Source organism: Globicephala melas, chromosome 9 (genome assembly GCF_963455315.2).
Source record: "Globicephala melas chromosome 9, mGloMel1.2, whole genome shotgun sequence".
Classification (NCBI taxonomy): Eukaryota; Metazoa; Chordata; class Mammalia; order Artiodactyla; family Delphinidae; genus Globicephala; species Globicephala melas.
Window position 1 is genome coordinate 43,785,839 of NC_083322.1, and position 26,092 is coordinate 43,811,930.

The window sequence follows — 26,092 nt, forward strand, 5'->3', positions numbered from 1 at the left end:
CCGGTAATAATGATGTCCATTTTAACTAGATTTTCTCTGTATATAATACAGGGAAGCAAGATGGAGAGGGTATACAGTTGACCCTTGAACAACATGAGGGTTAGGGGCACTGACCCTTCTCTAAGTACATGTACTTTATAGTGGGCTCTCCCTATCTGCAATTCCACACCTGCAGATTCAATCAACTGTGGATTGTGCACTGTCCCCCCTCACAGATGGCCTGGTAACTTCCTCCCCCAAATCCAAGGTTTTTAAATACGTTAAAATTAACATTAAGAATATTTTAGATTATCTTAATATCTTAAATGATTATGATGTGTAACATCAGAAATGGTTAAGCAAAGATTCAACTTTAGAAAATGTGTAGTTGCCTCTTTATTTCCCCAGGAAATCATTTCTGTTTTCTTTCTAGAATCATGACAATGTTTAAAATGAAGTCTTAGAAGGATTGTTTCATGGCCATTGGCACTTAATTGAAAGAAAATGCCTTTTTAACTAAAGAGGAATGCTTAAAACAATGTCATGTGCCTAATTTTGGATATAGATCACATGGGAGCTACTTTACATTGTAAAAAAAAATAGTATAATAGCTAGAAAATACTGATTTATGATCTCCCTAAACTGGACCCTCAAACTAGCTGTGATTGTTCCGCTTCCAAGCTAAGAGGTGAAATCTGTAAAGAAGTCAAGGTGCTGTTGATGCTCATAATGCCAAGCACCCTATAGTTGTTCTACCACAGCAGCTGCAAGGAGTCAGCCTCCTCTGACTGCAGTACGTGCTTCTTCCTGATTGTTCCAGTTCCCTCTGAGGATTTTTAAGGGGATGGCAACTTTGAGGAGAGAAGGAATGGTAAACAATTACAAATATTTGAGGATACATTTTCAACCTGTTCTTTTCCCAGTTAAGATAAAACACCAAAAAGATTGGCTTCTTTGAAACTCTAGAAACTTCAATCCAGGCTACCAGCCCACAGTGTTTTAAATGTCAAAAAGTGATGCTTTAAGTATTAACCAAGTAGCAGACTGCTATTTGTCTGACCCAAATAGCCTTTTGCTAGAGCTTGGAAAAACTAAGTCCTCACAGCTATAGTTGGCTGAAAGACAGTTCTAGAAAATGAGATGTATGTGAGAGTCAGCTGAGTTGGGGGTATGGAGTATTATCCTGAAAAAGCTTTTACTTTCCTGGAAAAAAAGAAAAAGAAAAAGGTGGCTGAAGCCACTCCTTTCCCTATCCTCCTGCCTTGAACAACGGGGTGTAAAGAGTAAAACTGCTGCAACCACCTTGCAACCATGTGAGAAATGTCAGGAGAATCACAGAAATTGTGGCTCTCCTGTTCTTGAGCTGTTGAACGAACGATAACCAACTACCTGCAGACTTAGGTGACTAAAGAGACGCTTCTTTAAGCCATTGCAATATAATGGTTTTTAATTCGCAGCCATATGCATTCCTAACTGTGCAGCTATTAAAATGACACCTTTTTAGTACTCTCTTTCATCCTCACTATTAGCTACTCTTCCTATAGTTACTGCTATTACTATCTAGTCATCCTAACTGGAAAACTCAGTCATCCTTCACTTATTTTCCCTCATCCTCTTAGTAACCAAGTCTTGTTTATTATATCTAGCTAGTTTCAAGTCCACCTCTGCTTCACTATCTTCGCTGCCACTACATTAATTTGGACTCTCTCTCCACCTCCTGTCTGGACTATTTTTACAGCCCCCTAATTAGATAGTATCCCCACATCCAGTCCAATATCCACCATGCTTCAGAATTATTTTTCTAAAACCTTATAAGATACTCTTCTCCTTAAAAATCTTAAATGGCTCTCAGTCCTCTAGCGGAGGAAAGACAAACTCCTTCTTTTGTTGTTTCTGCCTTCTTGTTTAGGCTTTGCATCTCCAGGATCCAGTCTGGCCCAGAGTAGGAGCTCAGGTGTTTGTTAAATGACTGAATCTTCTGTATGGCTTCTTTGTTGTTAAATATCAACACACGTAAACATTTAATCAGACTAAGCAGCGTGATGGCATCCTGGATAGTCAATAAAGATTTGCTGAGTTAATCTAGTTTCTGGATTCTACTGTAAAATCCTTTATCAGTAGTCCCAGATATACACATCTTGCTGTGTATTCAGTTGATTTAATCTGGCCTGAAGAAAGAGGCTCTTCAGTAACGTGTACGCATTTAGTTTATAACTGGTCACGTACATCCTCCAGACTGGGCTTGTGCCAAGAAAGGAAGTTACGAAGGTGGGTGAAGAAGCCTATATGGGCATTTCTGACAATTTTCGATCTGTGAATTACTGCTATCAAACGAGAGAGTAAATCTACGACTTCCTGCAGGCTCGCAAGCCGTACCAAGTTAACCGCACCAGTGTGGGCCACAGCCTACAGCTGCTACAAAGGCTTTGCTTTGTGAAGCGGAAGGCTCTTCTTGGGAACTTACTGCGGGGAGCGGGGGGCCGCTGCATCGCAGCACGAACTAGCTCAAGGCTTCCCGTGCAGAGCTTCCCCAGAACTGCGGGCTCTTTCAGGTGCTGCTTCGAGTTTTTCCTTGGCCTAGAGACCAGGACATGAAGCCTCTCTTGATAAGATCAAGAAAACGGAGAGTGCTTTGATACGTGCAGAGCGTGTTTTGGAGAGCAGGGGTCGAGGAGACAAAGCCCACTCAGCCAGCCGCCCAACATCTCCCTTTCTTCCCTGGTCCTGTGTTGTCTAGTCCTCCTCATTTCCACTCCCCGACTCAGCCTGCAAATTTCTATATTTCAGGAGGGAAAAATCACTCTACGGCATAAAACCTGGTGCCCTGCTGGCCGCATTTCCTAGCACTGAATTTCTCCTGCCTCCCTTTTCGCCGGGCTTAGGCCTGAAGCCTTCACCGCCCGAACCCCCTGGCGTCCCAGGCCTGGGCGTCTCGGGAGCGACCCCTCCGCCGCGCACGCGCCCTACGCGAGATCTCCGCTGACCTTCTCCAGAAAACCCCTTCAAAAGCGTTTCCCCTTCACCTCGCGCCTTCCCCGCCCTTCCGGCTCTTCCTCCACGCGCCTGCGCGGACCCAATTGTTTTGGCTTTCCGGTGGGAGCCGGCAAAGGAAAAGGGCGGGGGAACCGAGGGTAAGGGCGGGCGGGGTGGGGGGGGCGTCTCAAGAACCCGGGAAACTGCAAAATTGACGTTTGTGCCGCTAGACGCGGGCGAGCAGCGGAAAGGGAAACCTGGCGAAGGCTGGCCCACGGTCCGCTGTCCGCGCGTTCCCGGGCCTCAGAAGGGGCCCGCCAAGGGGGCGAGAGCGCGCCGCAGGGGCGGGGCGGGAGCGGCTACCCGGGCGTTTCGCGGCCCCGGGGCTGACGAGGCGGCGCGGGCAGGCTGCGCGGCTCCCGTGGGAGGAGTCTGGCGGTGGTCGGGCCGTGTGGAGAGTGCAGCTGCGCCCAGAGAGGACGCTGCTTTCCGCTCAGGACGGACCGGCCGAGGGAGGGCGCGAGGGGAAACCGGAAGGAAGGGGAGGCGGCGGCGCCAGCCTTCCTCGGAGGGAAGCAGAAGCGAGACCCCGGCCCTAGTCGCGGCAGCAGGGCCACGCCCCCGCCGCCGCGCGTGAGGGGCCCAGTGTCTTCGTGGCCACCGGCCGCATCGGATCCCAATCCTCGGGACTCGGGTGAGCAGGCGTCGCCAGCGCCGGGCGGGGGTACCCGGGGACGACCTGTGGAGGAATTGGGGGAGGAGGGCCGCGGCGGGAGGGGGCTCGGCCCTTTGTGGCTCGGCGGGCTGGGGGCGGCGGCGGCATCTTTCAAACCGGAGACGCTTCCGCTGCGGGCGGGGGAGGGGCGCGGGCGGCTGGCGCCTCCCTCCACCCCCGGCGGCGGCCCCTCTGCGGCTCTGCCTCCGGTCGGTGCTTGGGGCAGGGGCGGCGGGGCTTGCCACTCGCGGGGGCGTTTCCGGCCGCGGGTCTCCCAGGCGGCGCCCTGGCCCCGTCTGGCGCCCGCATTGCCAAAATGAAGCTGCTTCCCTTAAGGACTCGCGGCGTCTTCGCGAGACGGTGGGCAGTAGGAGGGCAAGACCTTCCTTGCATTTTTTTCCCCGGTACTTTTGAAGTAACCAAGAGATGTCTAGATTAACTGAGGCCCCATTGTGATCTACTGATGATTTTAAAAAGAAAGCAGAAACTGCCCTTTGAAACGGAAAATTCTGTACGTATTTACTTTAGACTGTGAAATCGCTAACTTATTGAACTCGACCACCTTTCTCTCCCTATGAATTGAGAAACCGTGAAGTGGAAGAATATCCCATAGTTTGATGTGGACCGGTTATTTTGAGTTAACAGGTTTTTTATTTCTCGTTTGTTGATCTAAGATCTGTTTTTATACTACCTCAAAGAGAGAATATACCCTCCACAGATCTCTAGAATTGTCCGATGCCACGATTGCCCCTTCAAATGAAAATAGAAAAAGAATCTAAAAATGTAAAGTTAACTATGAAAGGGTATGTTTGTGTGAAATATCTATCTTCTATATCAGTAGTGTTATAAAAACGTAAGGTACAGGACTGGTCACGTGTTGTTGACACATGAATCTGTACGTCTGGCTCACTTAGCATTCAGGCATTCACAGACAACCCTATCAGCAATGTGGTCTAACTAAAATTTTATTTTCTTCTATTGAGGCAACCAGTTAACTGGGTGGAATTAACAGAGTGGTTTTCTTTCTCTTTTCTTTTTTTTTTTTAAGACAGGGTGTTCCCCCCTTCCTGCTGTGTTGTGAATTTTTGCCTGAATTTGAGTGGTATGGACTTCAAATCTCGCAATTGTGAGTGACTGACTTTAGTTAACCTTTGGTAAGGACCTTTTTCCTGACGTTTTTTAGAAGGACTTTTTCTGACTGAAAGTAAATCGAAAAGTCAAACCAGTCAGTTGTTTTCCAGTCTTGATGTAGAATTTTCCTAATGTTAAGCTTACTTCTTCACTTTGATCTTTTGTTGGTCTAGTGTTTATTGAAGTCGCTTTAGATTGGGCCCTGAAATTCTCAAGAGGTTGTTGTCCTTAGTAAACAGTACGGGGCTATGGCATTTCTGTTGAGCTTGCTTTATAGTTCGTGCTTTTCCACATAGTTCTGTTTTCTCGACAGTTTTGTAAGAAGAGTTCTAAGTGCTATAACTCTTCTCTCCTTTTTGCTCTCATAAGCAGTACCATAAAATCTGTTAGCTTTGATTATTCACATGCCCTTTAAGGAGATGGGTGGGAATAAAGGTGTCATAGTGCTTTAGTCCACAGTTCTCCATATATTTTCTTCTGGTTAATGGAAATAACGAGCTGTCTCATAAAATCCAAATATTGAGCACTGAATGTGTTTAAAGTGGATGGTAGGGACTTCTCCGGTGGTGCAGTGGTTAAGAATCTGCCTGCCAGTGCATGGGACACAGGTTCCATCCCTGGTCTGGGAAGATCCCACATGACGCGGAACAAGTAAGCCCATGCGCCACAACTGCTGAGCCCACGTGCTGCAACTACTGAAGCCCGCGCGCCTAGAGCCTGTGCTCTGAAACAAGAGAAGCCACCGCAATCAGAAGCCTGTGCACCGCAACAGAGTAGCCCCTGCTTGCCACAACTAGAGAAATCCCATGCGCAGCAACAAAGACCCAATACAGCCAAAAAAAAGTAAAGTGGATAGTAAATTCATAGAAACCTGAATGCAGTCACAAAAGCCAAAAGATACTTCGATTTTCCCAAAGATTTTACTCATATACTTAGAAAAGAGTTGTATTTTTTCTTGCTCTCGTTCTAAGCCCAGGAAAAAGAATTGGTCCTGCTATCATAAAAAATATGAATGAAAATGTCAAAGTCCTTCATTATATCTTAGTCTTATCATTTCAGTTTTGTGGAGTTTGAATAGAGCAGATCATATTTAAATAACTCAGGGTATTGGAAATGATAAGTTGATTTCAAGTAACTTTTTTTTTTTTTTTTTGCGGTACGCGGTCCTCTCACTGTTGTGGCCTCTCCCTTTGCGGAGCGCAAGCTCCAGACGCGCAGGCTCAGCGGCCATGGCTCACGGGCCCAGCCGCTCCGCGGCATGTGGGATCTTCCCAGACCGGGGCACGAACCTGTGTCCCCTGCATCGGCAGGCGGACTCTCAACAACTGCGCCACCAGGGAAGCCCTCAAGTAACTTTTTAAGTATATGAAGGGGTACTCCTGGTTCCCTTGCTGGTTTTTTCAGTACCTAGATTCCTCTGTGTGGGAAGAAGGGATTATTGTAGAAAATTTGGAGAAAATGTAATCATTTAATGAGAGATGTTTTTTAAAGTCTTTCCTTTTTTTTTTTCAGCTCCACTCCCATACCTCTGACAAGTGGCAACGTGTAGTAGGTTCCATGATAGGCAGGGGATTCTGAGTATTCCTCAGTTTACCCCCCCTTTTTTTTAAAGAAACTGAGAAATTTAAATAGTCATAATCATCATTAAGCAGCTATGCCCTTAATGACCTCATGAATATATTTACTATCTGGGAAATATTTTCTTCTGCTGTTGTGATTGAAAAAAATCATTGATTTGGTGGAAAATGAAATCCCATTGAAAAGGTTAAGGTCAGTTTTGCTTTAGTCTATACTTCTCCAGCTTTCTTAAGTCTATGTAGAGCTGAGAAGAAAAGAGAAAAGTGATATCCAAAATAAAAGGACATACTACACTCATATAATTATTCTATCACAGATGGTGTCTCCTTTATGTTCTTGTTTAATTTTTTAAAAGTGAGATAACTTATTATTCATAATGTAGAACAGAAGCTTATTCTTGTGACCTGAATTTACTTAGGGTACTGAGCGTAACTAACTTGATGGAGCCATGTAGTTTTTTCAGTATAGTTGGAAAGGAGGAACACAAGGAAATAGACCTAGGCTCTGAATTTGATTAGAGTAGAGGAAGCTGTACTGAAATTTATCAAACTTGATACATTATTTAAAAGGCAAGGTGTTTGGTCTTTTTTTTTTTTTTTTCCTTTGGCTGCATTGGGTCTTCGTTGCTGCACACGGGCTTTCTCTAGTTGTGGTGAGCGCGGGCTACTCTTCATTGCGCTGCGTGGGCTTCTTGCAGTGGCTTCTCTTGTTGTGGAGAACGGGCTCTAGGCACGTGGGCTTCAGTAGTTGTGGCGTGTGGGCTCAGTAGTTGTGGCTCTCAGGCTCCAGAGTGCAGGCTCCGTAGTTTTGGTGCATGGGCTTACTTGTCCTGCGACATGTGGGATCTTCCCAGACCAGGGCTCAAACCCATGTCCCCTGCATTGGCAGGTGGCTTCTTAACCACTGCGCCACCAGGGAAGTCCAGTTGTTTGTCTTTTAATTGATGCTTGTCACGACTCCAAAAATTTCTGTTTGTGTAGTGGTTGACAATCAATCTGAAGATCAGGTGGTCTTCCAAACATTCTCAACTGTCAGGGTTGTTTTGGTAACTTGAAAGCAAAGTATTTCTGGCACCAATATTTTGTCCTCCCTAAGGAGAAACCTGTTTTCTCACTGAAATGAAGAAAGGCTTGTTTTATGACTGGTATCATTTAGTTTTTCTGCATGGGCATCAGCCTTCTCAAGGTTAGTCTTTGTTGTACTAGTTTGTTTCATGATTTGTACCATCAAAATACTCCCTAAAATCTTTGAATAAATTTCTCTTATCTAAAATATCATTCACCCAGCGGGAAAAGAGAACTGTGTTTGAGTGTTGAGACCTTGTAATTGGGACCCTTAGACCTGTATAGGTGTGAAGTTTTGAAAGTCGGGAAAGTACTACAAAAAGCTTGACCAGTGAGTGCGTTAATAAAAGTAATTGCAAATTTTTTTGCACACAGTAGTACTGTTGTGTGTCAGGCAGCACAGTTCCAAGCTCTTCATAGAACTCATTTAATTCTTAGTCCATTGAGAAGAATTCTATTTTTGTCCCCCATTTTACAGATGAGCGTACTCATGACAGAAAAAGGTCACACAACTAGTAAGTTGCAGAACTGGGATTTCAACCCAAGTAATTTGGCTCCACAGTTCACGCTCTTAATTTTTTGGCAATACATGAAATTCAGAATGCCTTGGATTCTTTCTAACAAAAGTTTTTGATCTTCTGTATTGAGATTTGTAGCAGTGGAAGATGGAGCATCACCTAAGTTAATATACAGCTTGAAAATGCTTCATACAGATGATAACCTGTAGCCCACTGCCCTTCCTTTTTATCACTGTTTTATCCTTACTGTGTAATTTTTGAGCAGTCCTTGTTTGCAGCCTCCTCTCCATCTTTTTATCCTTCCTCATTTCACATATACAGCTCAGTTAATTGCTGAGCAGTCTCATATTCACAATCAGTTATTTAATCCTTTATTCTTTCCTTTATCCTCCAGGTCTTCCCTGTATAACATTGGAAAAGCTTGTTTTGTATCTGTTTGAGTTTCTATAGCTACTCTGTGGAAGGGCACTACAAATGACACACCTGTGGGAATGAAAACTAGATTTCAAAGTGAAGTTAGACACATCTGCTTCCCCTAATAAAAAACTACTGCCATCAACCTCTGAAACCTGTGAAAGTATTTGGAATTATTTTTTTAAATTTTAATATTTCACACCTTTTTCTAATTAATCTTGATTCCTGTTCCTTGAATATCAGTATTTAGATCCTATAAAATTTATTATTACCATTATTTTTAAATTATGAGTATTATAGTAGCATTTACTTTGTGTAAATTTTCTTTGCAGATACACTTTTGGGCATATTTTAGCTTTTGCAGCCTAAGGACTTCAGTTTTTTAATAGGAAAGTGAAGTGAGGATTTCAGACAACCAACGTAAACTTCTGGAGTACAACTGACCCTTGAACAACTCGGGGTTGGGGCGCCAACCCTCCTAATACTAGAAAATCTGCATGTAGCTTATAGTCAGCCCTCCAAATTCTATGTTCATCCATATCTGTGGTTCCGCATCTGAGGATTCAACCAACTGCAGATCGTGTAGTGCTGTAGTATTTACCATTGAAAAAAACTGGACCTGTGTAGTTCAAACCCCTGCTGTTCAAGGGTCAGCTGTACAGGTACTTTGAAAGTTGGATTTTTCTACAGTTTGATTCTATGGTGAAAATGAAAAACAAGTTAGCTCTGTGAAAATTTACTTTATAGTCGAATTGATTATTCAAAGGGAGGAAAACCTATTGAAATAACTTTCCATAAGAGGTGTTTCAGATTTTTAAGTAGAATTGTATATATTGATATGGATTGTTGACTGATTTAATCCTAATGACCATTTAATAACAGAATGTTTGTTTTGAAACTGTTTTGTGTGGTGGAATTCACTCAGTAGAACCTTGGAGGCTTGGGTATCCTAGAGCAGCGGTCTCCAACCTTTTTGGCACCAGGGACTGGTTCCATGGAAGACAGTTTTTCCACGGGCGGGGGTGGGGTGGGGAGGCGATGGTTCAGGCGGTAAGGCTGCCCTCCTGCTGTGTGGCCAGGTTCCTAACAGGCTGGGGACCAGTACCAGTCTACGACCCAGGGATTGGGGTCCCCTATCCTAGAGAAAATGTTAGGATCAAAGTTTTGGCTTTTCCTTTTTTTCTCCCAATCTCAAGCAATTTATAAATTTTCTGTTCTTACAGGAAGCTCTTAGATTTAAAAATAAGTTGGTCTTTGTTCTGTACTTATTTGCAGGAAGTCGGTAAAAAGGAAAGGATCTCATCCTATGTATAGCATTCTAACCTTATTCATTGCTATTATTCTCTGCTACCAAACAGATCAATCAAAAATATTGAATTGAGCGCAGAACTTAGAAAAAAAGTAAGAATGTGCATAGTTTTAATGCCAGAGTACATTGTACTTCATTAGATTCTGAATTTTGTTATATTGTGTTTGTATGACTCCCATTTAATTCTTATTCTAGTTGGTTTTTTTCACTGTGGAATATGTTCTAACAACCAGCTTTAAAATACAGGACTTTAAAAAAAAATAAAAAATAATAAAATACAGGACTTTTCTATTAATCTTGAGGTGCCTGGTACCAGGAAATGTGGCAAGTAATAGTGGTTTCCCAGTCTTTGGCCCTTGGTTCATCTAATGAATCCATGTGTTCACTAAATGTCTTTACACATTGTCTTGTATACATCTTCTATTTTTCAAATGTATGTAAATATGTTGTAGTTGATAAAAAAAAAAGAGAAAGTGTTTTTGACTCTAAAATAGTTTTTTCTCATTGTGAGTTTTTCCCAGCAGATTATCTTTAGGAAAAAAGTCCTTTTTTTCTAAGCTTAATAAAGGATACTCACATTAGATTTAAAAAAAAGAAGTGTTTCAGAAGTCCACTGAGCCTGTAGTAAGTGGGGAAAGCGGTTGTGTGATTAGGTAAGAGACATTAAAATATTTCAGTTGAAACGTGGAATATATACAGGTTAGATTAAGAATTATATTTAGGACTTAACCTGGTGGCGCAGTGGTTAAGAATCCGCCTGCCAATGCAGGGGACACAGGTTCAAGCCCTGCTCCAGGAAGACCCCACGTGCCGTGGAGCAACTAAGCCTGTGCGCCACAACTACTGAGCCTGCGCTCTAGAGCCCGTGAGCCACAACTACTGAGCCCGTGCACCTAGAGCCGGTGCTCCACAAGAGAAGCCACTGCAATGAGAAGCCCGCGCAGCGCAACGAAGAGTAGCCCCCGCTCGCCACAACTAGAGAAAGCCTGTGTGCAGCAACGAAGACCCAACACAGCCATAAATAAATAAATAAATTTATAAGAATTTTATTTAATTCAACTTTCAAGCATTTGAGGTTTGTGCGTTTTCCTTGTTCGTGTGATCTGAAGGGAAAACGATCTTCTAGGAAAAACAGCTTGAAATATGTATTTTTGTCACTGATTTTTTTTTTAATTTCTTAATATTTGATCAAGAAACAGCCTGAAGCAGAGATTGGTACATTTGGCCTGCAGTATGTTTTTGTAAATAACATTTTATTGAAATAGTCATGTCCATTTATTTACAGGTTGACTTTTGCTGCTTTCAGGCTACAGTAGATTAAGCATTTGGGACAGAGACCTTAACGGCTTGCAAAGCCTAAAATATTTTGTCTTTATGATGAGAAAAGAGAGTAGTATGCCTTTTGAAAGTTTGGTTTTTTTAATTAAATAATCATTGCATATGTTAACAAAATTCAGAAGGTTTAAATAGGTCTTCAATAAGTTTTTCCTTCCTCTGCAATGTGAACCACGGTTAGCAATGGGGACAAGTGCCAATTGCCTCCTTTCCTCGTTTTACTTGTGCTACAATTGTTCTTATGGTAAAGAATAAAATTTTCTTGTATTATGTCTCTATCAAAAGTTTGGAAATGAAAGAGCACGACAGCTAGATTTTATTCATTTGCCTGCTTCTTTTTGTTTTTGAGTTTGTCTGGAATAATTGGTTTTTAAAACACCCTGTTTTTAAATGATAGTCGTGTTTTGGCTGTAGTAAGGGTAAATGCACTTGGTGTCTTGGAGCTCTAGTGGTTGGCAACTCTCAGTCTGAGTCCTTAGAGTACAATACAACGACCAGCCTTTAGTAAATACTCAAACATTTGTTGAGTTAAATTTAAGTAGCCATTAATTTATAATAGAAAATTAAGTAAACAATTTCATTGATACCTGAGAATTACTAAGCCTGAGGATGCTAAATTCTACAGACAACAGGGAGTATGACTTTTTTTTTTGAAACTAGTTTTAGGTATGACACAGAATGATATATGGTACAATATATTTATTAAAAAGGGAAAATTCATAAAATGAGTCAAATCATTGGTTATTAAGTAATATGGTACAGACATTGTGAAATGTTTCAGAGTATGTAGGATATTGGTTTTAAGGTTTTTTTTTTTCTGGAACAAGTTGGGAAATTAAGTTTTATTTTTAGGAGAGAAGGAATCTTGTTATAAAAAATATGTTACGGGCATTTAAGGTGGTTGTTGTTGATCATCTTAAACTTTGCCATTTTTCCCCATTTTTATTTAATACATTTTGAAGTCTGTGTTCCCAGAGAAGGGACACTGAATTTTATTTTGGATTGTACTAGATACAGATCAGTTTAAATTAAGTTGACTTTATATGATGTCTGAATGACTTTTTCTGCCTATTTTAATATTATGATATCATAAATAAAAATTACTTTATTAGGAAGAAATGTACCCTAGATTTCAAAGGAAAGGGTGGGAATAGGGTGTATAAAGCAGTGACAATGAGATTATATAAAGTTGGCTCGCCATGTAGTATTCTAAAAGCAGACTTCAGTTTTAATAGTTTTATGCATATGATAAAAAGAAATCAAATCTAGTAAAACTGAGACAAATTCAATGGGGCTCAAAAAAGTCACTGCAAAAAAATCAGGTCATAGTATGAGGTCAGAGAAATGACCAGAGTGAACCTGTACAGCTACCCTGCAAGGAATTCTGGAGTCTAATCTAAATCCATCCCTGCACTGGCCACCAGTTCCTGTCACCTGGTTTAAATATGGATGGAGGGCTTCCCTGGTGGCGCAGTGGGTAAGCATCCACCTGCCAGGGGACATGGGTTCGATCCTTGGCCCAGGAAGATCCCACATGCTGCGGAGCAGCTAAGCCTGTTCACCACAACTGCTGAGCCCATGTGCCTAGAGCCTGTGCTCCACAGCAAGAGAAGCCACCGCAATGAGAAGCCCGTGCACCGCAACGAAGAGTAGCCCCTGCTCGCCGCAACCAGAGAAAAGCCTGCACGCAGCAATGAAGACCCAACACAGCCAAAAATAAAGTAAAATAAATTTTAAAAACTAATAATAAATAAATATGGATGGGGACAATTTTGGGTCCTGCAGCTGGGGTTAGGACTTACAGTCTATTAATACATGCATTTCTGTAAGATAAATTTTTAGAGGTAGAATTGAAAGATTGAGGTATTAAGCATTTTCAATGCCAAATATATCTTCTATAATACTTCATTTGCAATCTGAAATTCAAAAACCTCTTAAAATGAAGTTAAAAATTTTTTTTTTTGCAAAACTTGACCTGAAGTAACATAAGACTGTATATAGTATTATTTTTCACAATGTGCATGTTTCCCTCAGTCAGAATAGTAGGATGTTCAGTTCTGGAGCTCTGCCCCAGACCCTTTGTAATACATGATATATGTACCACATTACCTCTGTAAGATCTGAAAAATTCTAAATTCTAGAACACAGCTGGCTCCAAGAGTTTGTTTGTTTGTTTTTGTTTGTTTGTTTTTGTCTCCATTGGGTCTTCGTTGCTGAGCGCTGGCTTTTCTCTAGTTGCAGCGAGCGGGGGCTACTCTTAGTTGTGGTGTGTGGGCTTCTCATTGCCGTGGCTTGTCTTTGTTGCGGAGCACGGGCTCTAGGCACGCGGGCTTCAGTAGTTGTGGCACGTGAGCTCTCGAGCGCAGGCCCAGGAGTTGTGGCACACAGGCTTAGTTGCTCCACGGCATGTGGGATCTTCCTGGACCAGGGCTTGAGCCCGTGTCCCCTGCATTGGCAGGTGGATTTTTTTTTTTTTAAGTTTATTTATTTATTTTTGGCTGCATTGGGTCTCTTTGTTGGGTCTTCGTTGCTGCACATGGGCTTTCTCTAGTTGTGGCAAGAGGGGGCTACTCTTCGTTGTGGTGCGTGGGCTTCTCATTGCAGTGGCTTCTCGTTGCAGAGCTCGGGCTCTAGGCGTGCAGGCTTCGGTAGTTGTGGCACGCAGGCTCAGTAGTTGTGGCACACGGCCTTAGTTGCTCCATGGCATGTGGGATCTTCCTGGACCAGGGCTCGAACCTGTGTCCCCTGCATTGGCAGGTGGATTCTTAACCACTGCATCACCAGGGAAGTCCCAAGAGTTTTGATTAAGGGCTTATACGTATGTATCAACTTATACTCCTCTGTAAGAATGCTCGTTTCCCGACACCCTCACTAACACTGGGCCTTGCTGCATTATTAATATGTGAAAATAGCCAGTGATTTTAGGTATTATTAGCTTTAGAGGTTATAGTAGTAAACTTAGATTTATAGTGTAACTTTCAGATTTGGAAGAGCAAAGTCATTACCTTAAATGACCCAAAGTCTCTGCCTTTGCACCTATTTTAGTTACTTCCATATAGTTAACTTGGCTGGAAATTTGACAGTCTACGTCAAGTTTGCAGTTCATGTAATAGTATAGTTTGGCAGGAAGTACAATGTGATCTTCTCTGACATATGGATGATATTTTTGTGAGAAAAAGTATTAGTGGTTCCAGTGATGTTCAAATATATTTATAGGTTTCATGTCAACAGCACTTGACTTTCTGATTATGGAGCTAAGAGTCATCTAATTAGGAAATAGGTGATAGTTTTTAACTGTTATTAGCACTGTATATTCTATATGTTTTTCCTGATTTGTAATTCCTTTGCCATATGTTGTAAATACTGATTTCTAAATAACATTTTAAATTAAACTTTAATGCAGCTGGAATTTCTTTTGATGAATGGTATGCAGTATGACTAAAACTTAGGTGGGTTTTTTTTTCCTTCAGTGGGTAACCAGTTGTTCCAACGTTATTTGTTGAAATAACCCAATCTTCTAGTTTGAAATGACTTGTTTATCTTTATCATATCTAATGTTTTTTTTAACATGGATGTATTGTATTTACTTATTTACCTATTGTGTTTGTTTATTTTTGTTTACTTGGGTTTATTGTAGAATTGTAATACATTTTAATATTTGTTAAGAGTATGAGGAAAAACTTGTTTTTCCTTCCCCTCAAATATCTTGGCAGTATTTGTGAATTCTTCCAGATGAATCTTCTGCAAGTTGGATTTGTATTAAATTTACACATTTTGAGAACATTCATATCTGTATAGTATGAAGTCTTCATGTAGGAATACATTCCTCTATTTTATCATGTTTTACGTTTCATTTTTCAGTAAAATTGTATGTTCTTATAAAGATTTCTAGGAAGGAACCACTGTACAGAGACAGATATGTTGTATTTATCTCCGTTACAGGATTGAGCTGCAAATTTTATAATATAGTTTATGCTTTGGAAATAAACAAATTCAATCTATTTATCATATAGTTTAAGTAATTTAAATATAAAGGCTGTGTGAATACATTTAAATTATACTCCCCAAATGAGAATCTCCTTGCAAGAGAAAGGGTTTTTTTTTTTCTCTTAAATTACAGTCATGTATTGCCCCTAAACAAATAAGTAGGAGATTTGGCTTTGCTGGTAATTGAAATTATTTATTTTTAAAGAACTTTTAAAAAACTGTATGCTTATTGATGTGTTCCTTATTTTCTAGAATGTTTATATTTTGTATAGAAGGCAAAAAATTAACTTAAAACCACAAATGTAATAAACTTGTTAAATGTCCCTTTTCTCATGTTTCATTTTTATGGTAATGTCTAAAGTTGAACTTCAAAAAATAATTCATATTTAAGTCTGCGATTTTAAACATTGTATTCTAAAAATGTACTGACCTAGATACTCTAACTGAACTTTTTTTTCTTTTTAGTTACTCCAGAGGATCCACAGAACATAGGATGTTGCCACAAAATCTACCTCGTGTGTTACTCTCTTTCACTCATGCGTTGAACAACAGTTACAAATTTGAGCAAGATATCTGCAGACTGTGTTGAAAAACTCTGAAGAACCTAATTAACACAGGATGACCTGGTAGTGATTCTAAGCCTAAAAAGATACTGCTCATTAGTGAATGTATCAATCTTGGTTCTGAATGCTGCAGATAACAGCAAGCAGAGTTTCTCCTTTCTTTATTTCTGAAGCATTCACTTGACCTTCCATCAGTAAGACTGATTTTTCTAATCTGTTCCTGGATATATTAATGGAATACAGTCATGTCCACTCAAGACGAGAAGCAGGTCAATACTGAATATGCTGTGTCCTTGTTGGAACAGTTAAAACTGTTTTATGAACAGCAGTTGTTTACGGACATAGTGTTAATTGTCGAGGGCACTGAATTCCCTTGTCATAAGATGGTTCTTGCAACATGTAGTTCTTACTTTAGGTAAGTACTGTAATCTTGGTTAGTTTGTAATTTCAAATGCAGAATGTTAGCTTGTTTTAATCTTTTAAACATTATTTAAATTTTTAAAAAAAGTTAGATGTCTTAATGTTTTGCTTAAGTTTTTTATTTGGGGGCTTCCCTGGTGGCGCAGTGGTTGAGAGTCCGCCTGCCGATGCAGGGGACACGGGTTCATGCCCTGGTCCGGGAAGATCCCACATGCCGCGTGTCTGGAGCCTGTGCTCCGCAACGGGAGAGGCCATAACAGTGAGAGGCCTGCGAACCACAAAAAGAAAAAAGTAAAAAACAAAAAAATTTTCTATTTGGGTGATATAGTGCTTGTCAAATCACCTACTTGCGTGTGTAAGTAAGGGGCAGGTGAAATAAGTTTTTACAAAGGATTAAATACAAGAAATATGTTGAAATTAACTAAGGTAAAGTTTTAATGATGGGGAGGCAAAAAGGTTCAGAATACTATTTTTTCATTGAAAGAAAAACGAATGGGGTAATTTTCACTTACTCTTAAGATTTTAAAATGTTACATTTAGAAAACAGTCATTGTTTATAAATTTAAGAGTTACAGGAGGCTTAATAATAACTTTTAGAAGATAATTGGTACTGTTTAGACATGTTAAGGACTTTTATTTCCTTTGCAAAAATGAGTTCCTTTACTCACTCTTGGTTTCTTTCATCATTTGTGCTATTGTTTTAGCTGTACCAGACTCCTTGCCAGATTGAAATAGTTAATAATTAATAATGTTTTTGTTCTCTGTGCCTCAGAATTTATAAGTTGATTTAGTTATTTGTTTGCTAATTACAAATAAATAAAGCTTAACTTTACATTTTTATGATCTTTTGCAACTTTTAATCTTTTTAAGATAGGTTTCCCTTTATTATGTGTTTCATGGGAGGAAAAGAATTAAGGCGTAGAAATTCCTATATTTGGTCTCTGCCCTTAGGTTGAATTTTTACTTAATATTTGAAAGGGACAGGGAGAATAAAGATGAATGAAATGTGGACCAGTATATTCCTGCTACAAATCTTAGCTGGCATAAGTGGAGATCAGCAATGAAAGTTACTTTCTGCTGCTCCTTAGTGGCAGCTGTAGACAGGACAGGTTTAATCTTGACTTTTCAAGGCTAACATACACGAAGGTGTAGAAACTTAACATTCCTTAGTATAACACATCTCATGATGATTCTAGAAGCTAAGGCCCAAATGTCAGTTGCCTTGCTCTGCCTGCCACTGTTTCAGGTTTAGCTGTGGATATTTCATGCAATTTCAGACATTGATTTTCTTATCTTTGGAAGCTGAGCATATTTGCAAACAGTGGTTCTAGAGAATTTAATGGATCTAGAGGATGCTCAGAATCCTCTTGTGCTTCTACAAATAGAGATTCTTGGATTTCAAACCTAGAAGTTATGATTCAGTGGGTCTGAGTTAGAGTTTTAGGATTTGTATGTTTAAGAGCTTCCCAGATGATTGTGATGGTCAGGTTTTTTTGTTTTTGTTTTTTCATATTTATTGACTTAGTAGATGGTGTTAGAAATTCAAGGTTATAGATTCAATCAAACCTGGGTCCATTAGTTCTCCCTTTTTAATGGTTATTAATTACAAATTGATTATCCATTATTGGAATGAGCTATATGCTTTAGTTGTGGATTTTCAGATTGATATTTGTAATCATAGAGTAGAATCTTTTGTGGTAATATTTTAGCAGTCATCTTGTGTAACTTTTAAACCTATGCAGAAAGTGTATCTCCATATTTTCTGAATTGTCATCATCTTTATCAGGAAGTAACACATGGGTTTATGGGTTAGGTATCTTACCTTTTTTTCTTCCGCGCTAAGTCTGTTTTTTATTGTATAGATAAAACACTGTTCTTTAAATTCTCTAGCCCTGAGGTTATTATTTATCTTTAATTGGGTTGGAATTGGTTTTCCTGAAGACCAAGAAGTTTAAGTATTTCATTAATGTTACAATCTTAAAAACAACACATTCTCTTTAAGGCTGCTGTTATTAACTTATCACTAACTAGTTTCCTTTTTTAGCATCCTTGGTGTTCTGAGAGAATATATTCTCCCTAAAGCAAATCAGATACTAAGAAGTAGAAATAATAGTAGAAAGAGTAGTCCTATCCATGTTTGGGCTTAAAGCCATCCATCTTTAAAATCCTGTGTCTGGACCAGTTTCATAATCCACAAGACGAAGACATTTATATATTAATTTTCCCTCCCATATATATTCTCTGGACTGTGTAGATTATTGTTATTGTATATTCCCACAATAATAACCTGATTTTCTCCCAAGTGTTCTTCAACTGGATTCTGCTTTCAGGTTTGTAGATTTTGGTATCCTTACATATAATGTTGCTATCAATCTTTATCATTAGAAATTTACTATTAGAAATTTTGCCTTTTGAAACAGATACATTCCTCCTTTGTAGTTTACCAGTTCCATCCCACTAAGAATCAAAAGAACTTCTGAAATCCAGAGAACCTCTGAAATGGTAGTTTCTTCTTTGGTAACATATACACTTCATTTTAGACCCTAAATGAAGGGGATTACTTGAGAATTACTCAACACCTCTTCCACTATGGTAATTTAGCCTCCTATAATATTATGCAATTCAGTATTTACTCTTTCTTTAAAAAGTCTGTTTAAGATTTTTATAATCAAGTTGGCTAGGCTTCTACTAATCTTTGGTCTTCAGGAAGCATAGTTCCTTCACAGAAGTCCATCATTCTGGTGTCATAAACCATAGTCTAGAATAACCAGTCTCAGTGTCATCTGTATAGTCAGCTGTTCCCTTGCCCTACTTCCTCTTTCAAAGTTAACTACCTTCTACTGGCACAGACAGAAAAGCACATGACCCCTAAATCTTGCATTTTTACTCAGAGCTCCTATAGTTCTTTTCAGGTTGCTTTTGTTATTTCCCATTCTCCCGGGCCACACAAGTGAAGCCAGTAGCAATTGGTGTTTTTATTAGTTTCTTGTCACATCTTGGGTATTTTTCAACAGCACTTCCTAATCTCTGTTACTTGGTTGGGTTTATTTATGGCCATTCTGTATTCTTTGGGAGGAAGTTATCAACCACCCTGATGGATGTTTTTGCCACTCTTCCATTCCCTAACTGCCTGAAGTTTAGTTGCTGTTCTTACTGCTCATTCTGAGCTACACTAAAAATCACTAGTGCCTTCCTAATTGCTTTTGCAATGTTTGTTATCCTTGACTACCGTTTTTGACACCCTACCTCTCTTGCCCTGAGTAGCATTGTACTGACTGGCGTGTTCTTATTTCTCTGATGAATGTTTCTCAACCTTCTGTTATTCTTTTTTCTAACACATGTCATTTTGTAGATAATTCACAGTCTTCTGCATTAATGCCTGACCTTCAAAGTTCCAGTTGTATACTTAACTGATTATTGTATTACTTCCATTTGACTCAGCTGCTCGCACCTCAAACATATCTAAAATTTAACTCACCTTTTTTGCAAGATTAACTGTTTTCCTTGATCTTATAATTTTTCTCTCAATGGTTAACATTTTTTTCAGGTACTTGAAAATAAACAGCTTTGATTCTTTCCCTGTCTACTTCCTACTATAGTCTATTCCATACGTTCAGAAAATCACCAGATCTTGTTGGTTTTTTGTAAAAGCTTTTGTATCCATTTCTGCCAACCTAGCTCAGGTGGTTCTTACTTCTAATCTAGATTATTGCAGTAGCCTCAGAACCCTTTTTCCTATCTCCAGCCTTTGGCCCTTGAGGTCTGTCAGTACAAAATATTCATCCTAGAATACATTTTATTATGCTAATAAATCCATGCTGAAAACCCTTCAGTGAACCTTCTTCACTATCTACAATAAAAAGCTCAGACTCGTATGTCTGTGTATGTGTGTGTGTGTGGTTTTTTTTTTTTTGGGACATGCTGAGGGGCTTGCGGATCTTACCCCAGCCAGGGATTTGAACTCGGGCCCCGGCAGTGAAAGCACTGGGTCCTAACCACTGGACTGCCAGGGAATTCCCTCCTATATCGCATTTTAAAATCCCTCTGTGGGACTTCCCTGGTGGTCCAGTGGTTAAGACTCTGTGCTGTCCATGCAAGGGGTGCCACTTTGATCGCCTGGTCAGGGAACTGAGAATCTCACATGCCTCAAGGCCAAAAAAAAAAAAAAAAAGCCCTCTGTGATCTGACTGCCACTTATCTTTCCGATGTTTTTCATGAGCCCTTATGTTCAGCAATGTCACTGGGAAAAACAGTTCTTATGTTCTACCCTGACTCACTGTTTTATCCATTTTAAAGCCTTTCTCATCTTCTTGTCCTTGAGGTTGCCCAGGCTAGTTCTTGTGCTACCCACTTATGATCACTATAGGCATTTCTGTATATGCAACAATATTCTTTGTTTTCTTACCTCTTCCATGTATATGGGCATTTTACTTTGTATTCTCCACAACACTAATTGCCTTTCCAGCATATTTTCCTGCATGTAATTTTTAGGAAACTGTTCTGCATATTTTTAGGAAATCATTTGAGTAAATGAAATTTTTAACGGCTTTATTGAGATCAAATTTACACACAATTAAATGAATTTTAGTATCTTTACAATTTAATTTGAAACATTTCCATCACTTTGTGCCAATTTACAGTCACTCACTGTTCTTACCCACAGCCCTAGGCAACCACTAATCTCCCTTCTGCCTCTATATATTTGCCTCATATATATTTGTATACACATCATACAGTATGTGTCTTTTGTATCTGCCTTTTTTTCACTGAGCATAATGATTTTGAGGTTTGTGTTGTAGCACGTATAATAGAGTTCCTTTTTATTGCTGAATTCCTGTATGACTATAAGGATTAAATTAGTTTTGATGTTATCACTCAGAATGGCACAGTGGAGTAGTTTGGTATATCTTTGGCACTGGATTATAATTTTCTGTTGTTTCCCTTGAAAGCTTTCCCTATAAGTTGTCCATCAGCAAATACCCTAAATAAACATCCCATATTGTCTAGTTTTTCTTTTTAGCCTTACATTTGTTTTCCCCATCTCTACTATAGGGCCATGTTCATGAGTGGACTAAGTGAAAGCAAACAGACACACATACACCTGAGGAATGTGGATTCAGCCACCTTACAGATAATAATAACGTACGCATACACGGGTAACCTGGCAATAAATGACAGCACTGTAGAACAACTTTACGAAACAGCTTGCTTCCTGCAGGTAAGCCGTTTTTTCAGTCTTACAGCTATGTAATTTTATTGCAGATTTTAGAAGGTAAAACTCTTTTTAAAATACGTAAGGGAAAAACAATAGGATTTGATCAGCTAATAAACTTAGTTTTATGATGGGAACTTGACTAAAAAGATAGGTGAAAATTTCATATTAGTTTCATAGTCTGCCTAATATACCACAGGATTTAGATTTCAAGTAAAAGAAATTTTTAACAGCATTTGTTAAATTTAAGTGCTTCAGTTTTTTGGCTAGAAGCTTAGATGTGCTAATTTTTGATGGTTTTTTCACAAAAAATGTCAAGATTCTTATGGAAGTTATCAAACATAAATGTTCATAATAGCCATGAGACCTTACTGAGCTATTAAGGAAAATTATTTAAACTAAAATAAAAAGTGATGATTGATATATTTACATATGATAAGCTATTTCACTGTGTTTCCCCTTCAACTTTTTTTCTTTTTTGGCTGTGCCGCGTGGCTTGCGGGATCTTAGTTCCCTGACCAGGGATTGAACCTGGGGCCCCTGCAGTAGAAGTGCAGAATCTCAACCACTGAACCACCAGGGAATGCCCCCCCTTCAACATTTAACTTTAAGAGGAATATAAAAATATTTTCCTCATTTTTTCCAAAGGGAGAAATAAAGTTTCTCCAAAGGGAGAAACTTTAAAGGTTAAATTCTGGGAGTACAGTTCATGATACCTAGTAGGTACTTGATAAATGTGTGCTGAATAAATGTGAATGATGCCGGTCGAATGCCAGTTTCTGGGTGTAACTCTGGGAACCAGAACTCAGTCTGTCCATGCCTTAAGTACCTGTCTTCCTTTTTAGTTCTGTATTCTTCCCCCCCCCACCCATAAACTGTGCAGTGTCCTACTATACCTATAACTCTGGGGACACTGAAGTCATGGTAGCTTCCTGGTGCTTTAGAACGGAAGACATTCACATCCTAAATCCAAACCTAAAAGGGAGAAATGCCTACTGTAAGAACTGTCTTTCTTCCATAGCTTATATGTTTTCATTACCTTTTTAAATTTTTTAGCAATTCTAAAAGCAAGTTTTTTTAGAATTGCTAAAAAATTGAGGAATTTTAAGAAATTTGGATTCCAGAACATTGTTATTATAGTGATACCTTTCCTTATAATTTTTTTCTATCATGTTAATGAAACCTATAGGCATATGCTTGGCCAAATGCAAAACAGCACTCTGCCTCTGGGAGTAAGTTGCCCTGGCAAGCCTGGGAATGTGGCATTTTATGACTACCAACATGGCTTTTACTATTAACCACATGAAATGATGTTTTTATATGCCAGGTTCTGTACTAATGCTTTATATAGGTTCTCATCTAATTCTTAAAATAATCACTTGTAAGGAAGGATTTCCCCATCCTACACAGGAGAAAGCTGAGGCTTAGAGAAGTAAAGCTACTTGTCTGATATTGTACAAGTGTTGACTGGCCAATCCAGGTTTTGAATCCAAGCAACCTGACTTCTTATCACAAACTGCTTCTAGTCAATCACTGTGTCGTTGAATAAGTATAGTAGGTAGCACTTCTGACTCAAGATCTACTGTTTCTTAAGAAACAACAAATCTAGGAAAGTTAGAGTGGCTAAGATGGGTCGTTTAAATATAGGTAATTTGTAATTGCACATGAATATATTCTTTTGATTGGTTATCCTACTGCTCCATATAAGAAAGGCAAATAATAACTACTGTTAGGCATTGTGTATGATTTTCTGCTTCTATATGACTGTCTTGTCCATGTTAAGAAAACCAGATTCCAGCTTCTCAACAGTAATCATTTCCTATACTGATTTACATTGTTTTCATTTGGTTCTCTCAATTACATATTTTGCTAGGCTTTAAAAAATACATAACTTATGCATGAATTAATTTCTTTCCCTTTCCCTTTAAGGCTGTTTAGGTTTTTAAGAGCCTATTTAATGTTATACTACTGACTCCTAAATAGGGCAGTTAAGTAGGCCACTGGACAGGAAGACGAAATGCAAAACTATGCATAGTCTTCTAATTTTATTATTACTGGAAGATTATCTCTTAGCCCAAACATGTGTATCTAAAAATAAAAACTATAGTATAGGGATCTGATTAATATACCTGTGTGTTACATAAAAATAAAATTTGTCTAGCCTGCCTTTATCAGCCTTTTTTTTCCCTTCTATTTTAGGTAGAAGATGTGTTACAACGTTGTCGAGAATATTTAATTAAAAAGATAAATGCAGAGAACTGTGTGCGATTGTTGAGTTTTGCTGATCTGTTCAGTTGTGAGGAATTAAAACAAAGTGCTAAAAGGATGGTGGAGCACAAGTTCACTGCTGTGTATCACCAGGAAGCTTTCATGCAGCTGTCACATGACTTACTGATAGACATTCTCAGTAGTGACAATTTGAACGTAGAAAAGGAGGAGACAGTTCGTGAAGCTGCTATGCTGTGGCTAGAGTACAACACAGAATCACGATCCCAGTATTTGTCTTCAGTTCTTAGCCAAATCAGAATTGATGCACTTTCAGAAGTAACACAGAGAGCTTGGTTTCAAGGTCTGCCACCCAATGATAAGTCTGTAGTTGTTCAAGGTCTGTATAAGTCCATGCCCAAGTTTTTCAAACCAAGACTTGGAATGACTAAAGAAGAGATGATGATTTTCATTGAAGCATCTTCAGAAAATCCTTGTAGTCTTTACTCTTCTGTCTGTTACAGCCCCCAAGCAGAAAAAGTTTACAAGCTATGCAGCCCACCAGCTGATTTACATAAGGTTGGGACTGTTGTAACTCCCGATAATGACATCTATATAGCAGGTGGTCAAGTTCCTCTGAAAAATACAAAAACAAATCACAGTAAAACAAGCAAACTTCAGACTGCCTTTAGAACTGTGAATTGCTTTTACTGGTTTGATGCACAGCAAAATACCTGGTTTCCAAAGACCCCGATGCTTTTTGTCCGCGTAAAGCCATCTTTGGTTTGCTGTGAAGGCTATATCTATGCAATTGGAGGAGATAGTGTAGGTGGAGAACTTAACCGGAGGACCGTAGAAAGATATGACACTGAGAAAGATGAATGGACAATGGTAAGCCCTTTGCCTTGTGCTTGGCAGTGGAGTGCAGCAGTTGTGGTTCATGACTGCATTTACGTGATGACACTGAACCTCATGTATTGTTATTTTCCAAGGTCTGATTCATGGGTAGAAATGGCCATGAGACAGACTAGCAGGTCTTTTGCTTCAGCTGCAGCTTTCGGTGATAAAATTTTCTATATTGGAGGGTTGCACATTGCTACCAATTCTGGCATAAGACTCCCCTCTGGCACTGTAGATGGGTCTTCAGTAACTGTGGAAATCTATGATGTGAATAAAAATGAGTGGAAAATGGCAGCCAACATCCCTGCTAAGAGGTACTCAGATCCCTGTGTTAGAGCTGTTGTGATCTCAAATTCTCTATGTGTGTTTATGCGAGAAACCCACTTAAATGAGAGAGCTAAATATGTCACTTACCAATATGATCTGGAACTTGACCGGTGGTCTCTGCGGCAGCATATATCTGAACGTGTACTGTGGGACTTAGGGAGAGATTTTCGATGCACTGTGGGGAAACTTTATCCATCCTGCCTTGAAGAATCTCCATGGAAACCACCAACTTATCTTTTTTCACCGGATGGAACAGAGGAGTTTGAATTGGATGGAGAAATGGTTGCACTACCATCTGTATAGTCAGGAGTTCAGGGAGTGCACGCCTGATCTATTTGCTTTGTCATTTTCTTTGCTAAATGAGAGAGGCTATGAAAGGACTGAATATGAGTACATAAAAATCTATCTTTGATAAATTTTATTTTTATGCCCTACTTAATATTTGCATCAGTATAATATATATCAGTGAGTCTTAAGAAAGATATGCTTCCATAATATGAAATAGATTATCCAATAATTGAGAAACTTTTATGTGTATCATGAGCATAAAAATCTGGATTATCTAACATTGTTAGCCCTGTGTATGTACAGTTCCAAAAGTTCTCTTATTAAAGTAGTTTCCTGTTCCTAGTGTGGTATATCGCAAATTATGCTGAGGTTATTTTATTATATGTATTTCATTCCTGTGCTTCTGTTCTGAAGTCCTGGAATAGTTTTTTTCGGTGTAGTTAATTGAGCTGCACTTAACACTAATGTCCATGTTGGTATTAGAAATGTTGTCTAAATCCTATAGTTGAGGAAGATCTTCCATTTTATGGTATTGCACAGGGAAAGTATGACTGCAGGATCAGTCTAACTATTAGGTGCATGTATTCTCTTTTCACTAACTTATACTTGTCTATCTAGAATACAGGTCTTCCAATCAGCTGGTCATTTACCAGGTGTGGACTTAAGTTGCTGGGCTTGCAATAAGAATTGCTAGTCCCTCATTGTGCGGGTCTGTGTGGAGCTTTAATCAGTAAATGCCTCCACTTTCTGTATTACATTAACATTGGCTCATGCATATAACTACCTGCTGCTGTCGTATTTCTCCATCTTAAAGATTTAGAGTGGGTTAACCAGGTCATTACATCTTAATTTAATAACAAACATTACTGTAGAGTGATTGTGTATAGATATTCGTTAGCTGTCAGGGTGTGTTTTTTTTTAACCTGTTGTGTGTGGGGGGTAGGATTAGAAAGGTGAACTGTTCAGGAATTCTCTGCACTAGTGGTGCAGAAGAGCAGATAACTAGTGCTGCTCTGGCATTAATCCCAGGAACCACTAGCAGTAGCGGGGTGCCGCCAATCTAACATGAGCACAGGTGCTTCATGACAAACATTACTAGCATGTTCAACTGCATAATGTTCTGGCACTGTATTTTGAATGACATTAATTTATTAAATAAATTGTATATATTCAA

The 26,092-nt window shown here is 39.4% G+C and overlaps 1 protein-coding gene and 1 non-coding gene across 8 annotated transcripts; one reads left to right on the top strand and one right to left on the bottom strand.

Moving 5' to 3' along the window:
• The first annotated feature begins 3,090 nt into the window (after window positions 1–3,090).
• On the top strand, window positions 3,091–26,092 carry KBTBD2 (kelch repeat and BTB domain containing 2). Of its 7 annotated transcripts, none has more exons than XM_060305442.1 (5): window positions 3,091–3,110; window positions 4,720–4,821; window positions 15,469–15,981; window positions 21,039–21,204; window positions 23,398–26,092. In XM_060305442.1, the coding sequence occupies exons 3-5, from the start codon at window positions 15,812–15,814 to the stop codon at window positions 24,931–24,933; spliced, it is 1,872 nt and encodes a 623-aa protein (XP_060161425.1). In that variant the 5' UTR covers window positions 3,091–3,110; window positions 4,720–4,821; window positions 15,469–15,811; the 3' UTR covers window positions 24,934–26,092. The 7 variants fall into 7 exon arrangements, with proteins under 7 accessions (XP_060161425.1, XP_060161426.1, XP_030713341.1 ...); XM_030857481.2 differs by lacking the exon at window positions 3,091–3,110 and adding an exon at window positions 3,154–3,646 and having other exon boundaries at window positions 4,716–4,821; XM_030857482.2 differs by lacking the exon at window positions 3,091–3,110 and adding an exon at window positions 3,154–3,646 and having other exon boundaries at window positions 4,716–4,793.
• Window positions 21,709–21,781, bottom strand: TRNAR-UCU (transfer RNA arginine (anticodon UCU)). The gene has a single exon. It is a non-coding gene; the product is annotated as a tRNA-Arg (tRNA).

Bases quoted from the DNA above. Each gene is read 5' to 3' on its own strand.
- KBTBD2 (XM_060305442.1), top strand. From the start codon at position 15,812: ATGTCCACTCAAGACGAGAAGCAGGTCAATACTGAATATGCTGTGTCC. The intron at 15,982-21,038 runs GTAAGTACTGTA...TCTCTACTATAG, and splicing joins ACATGTAGTTCTTACTTTAG to GGCCATGTTCATGAGTGGAC. The intron at 21,205-23,397 runs GTAAGCCGTTTT...CTTCTATTTTAG, and splicing joins AAACAGCTTGCTTCCTGCAG to GTAGAAGATGTGTTACAACG.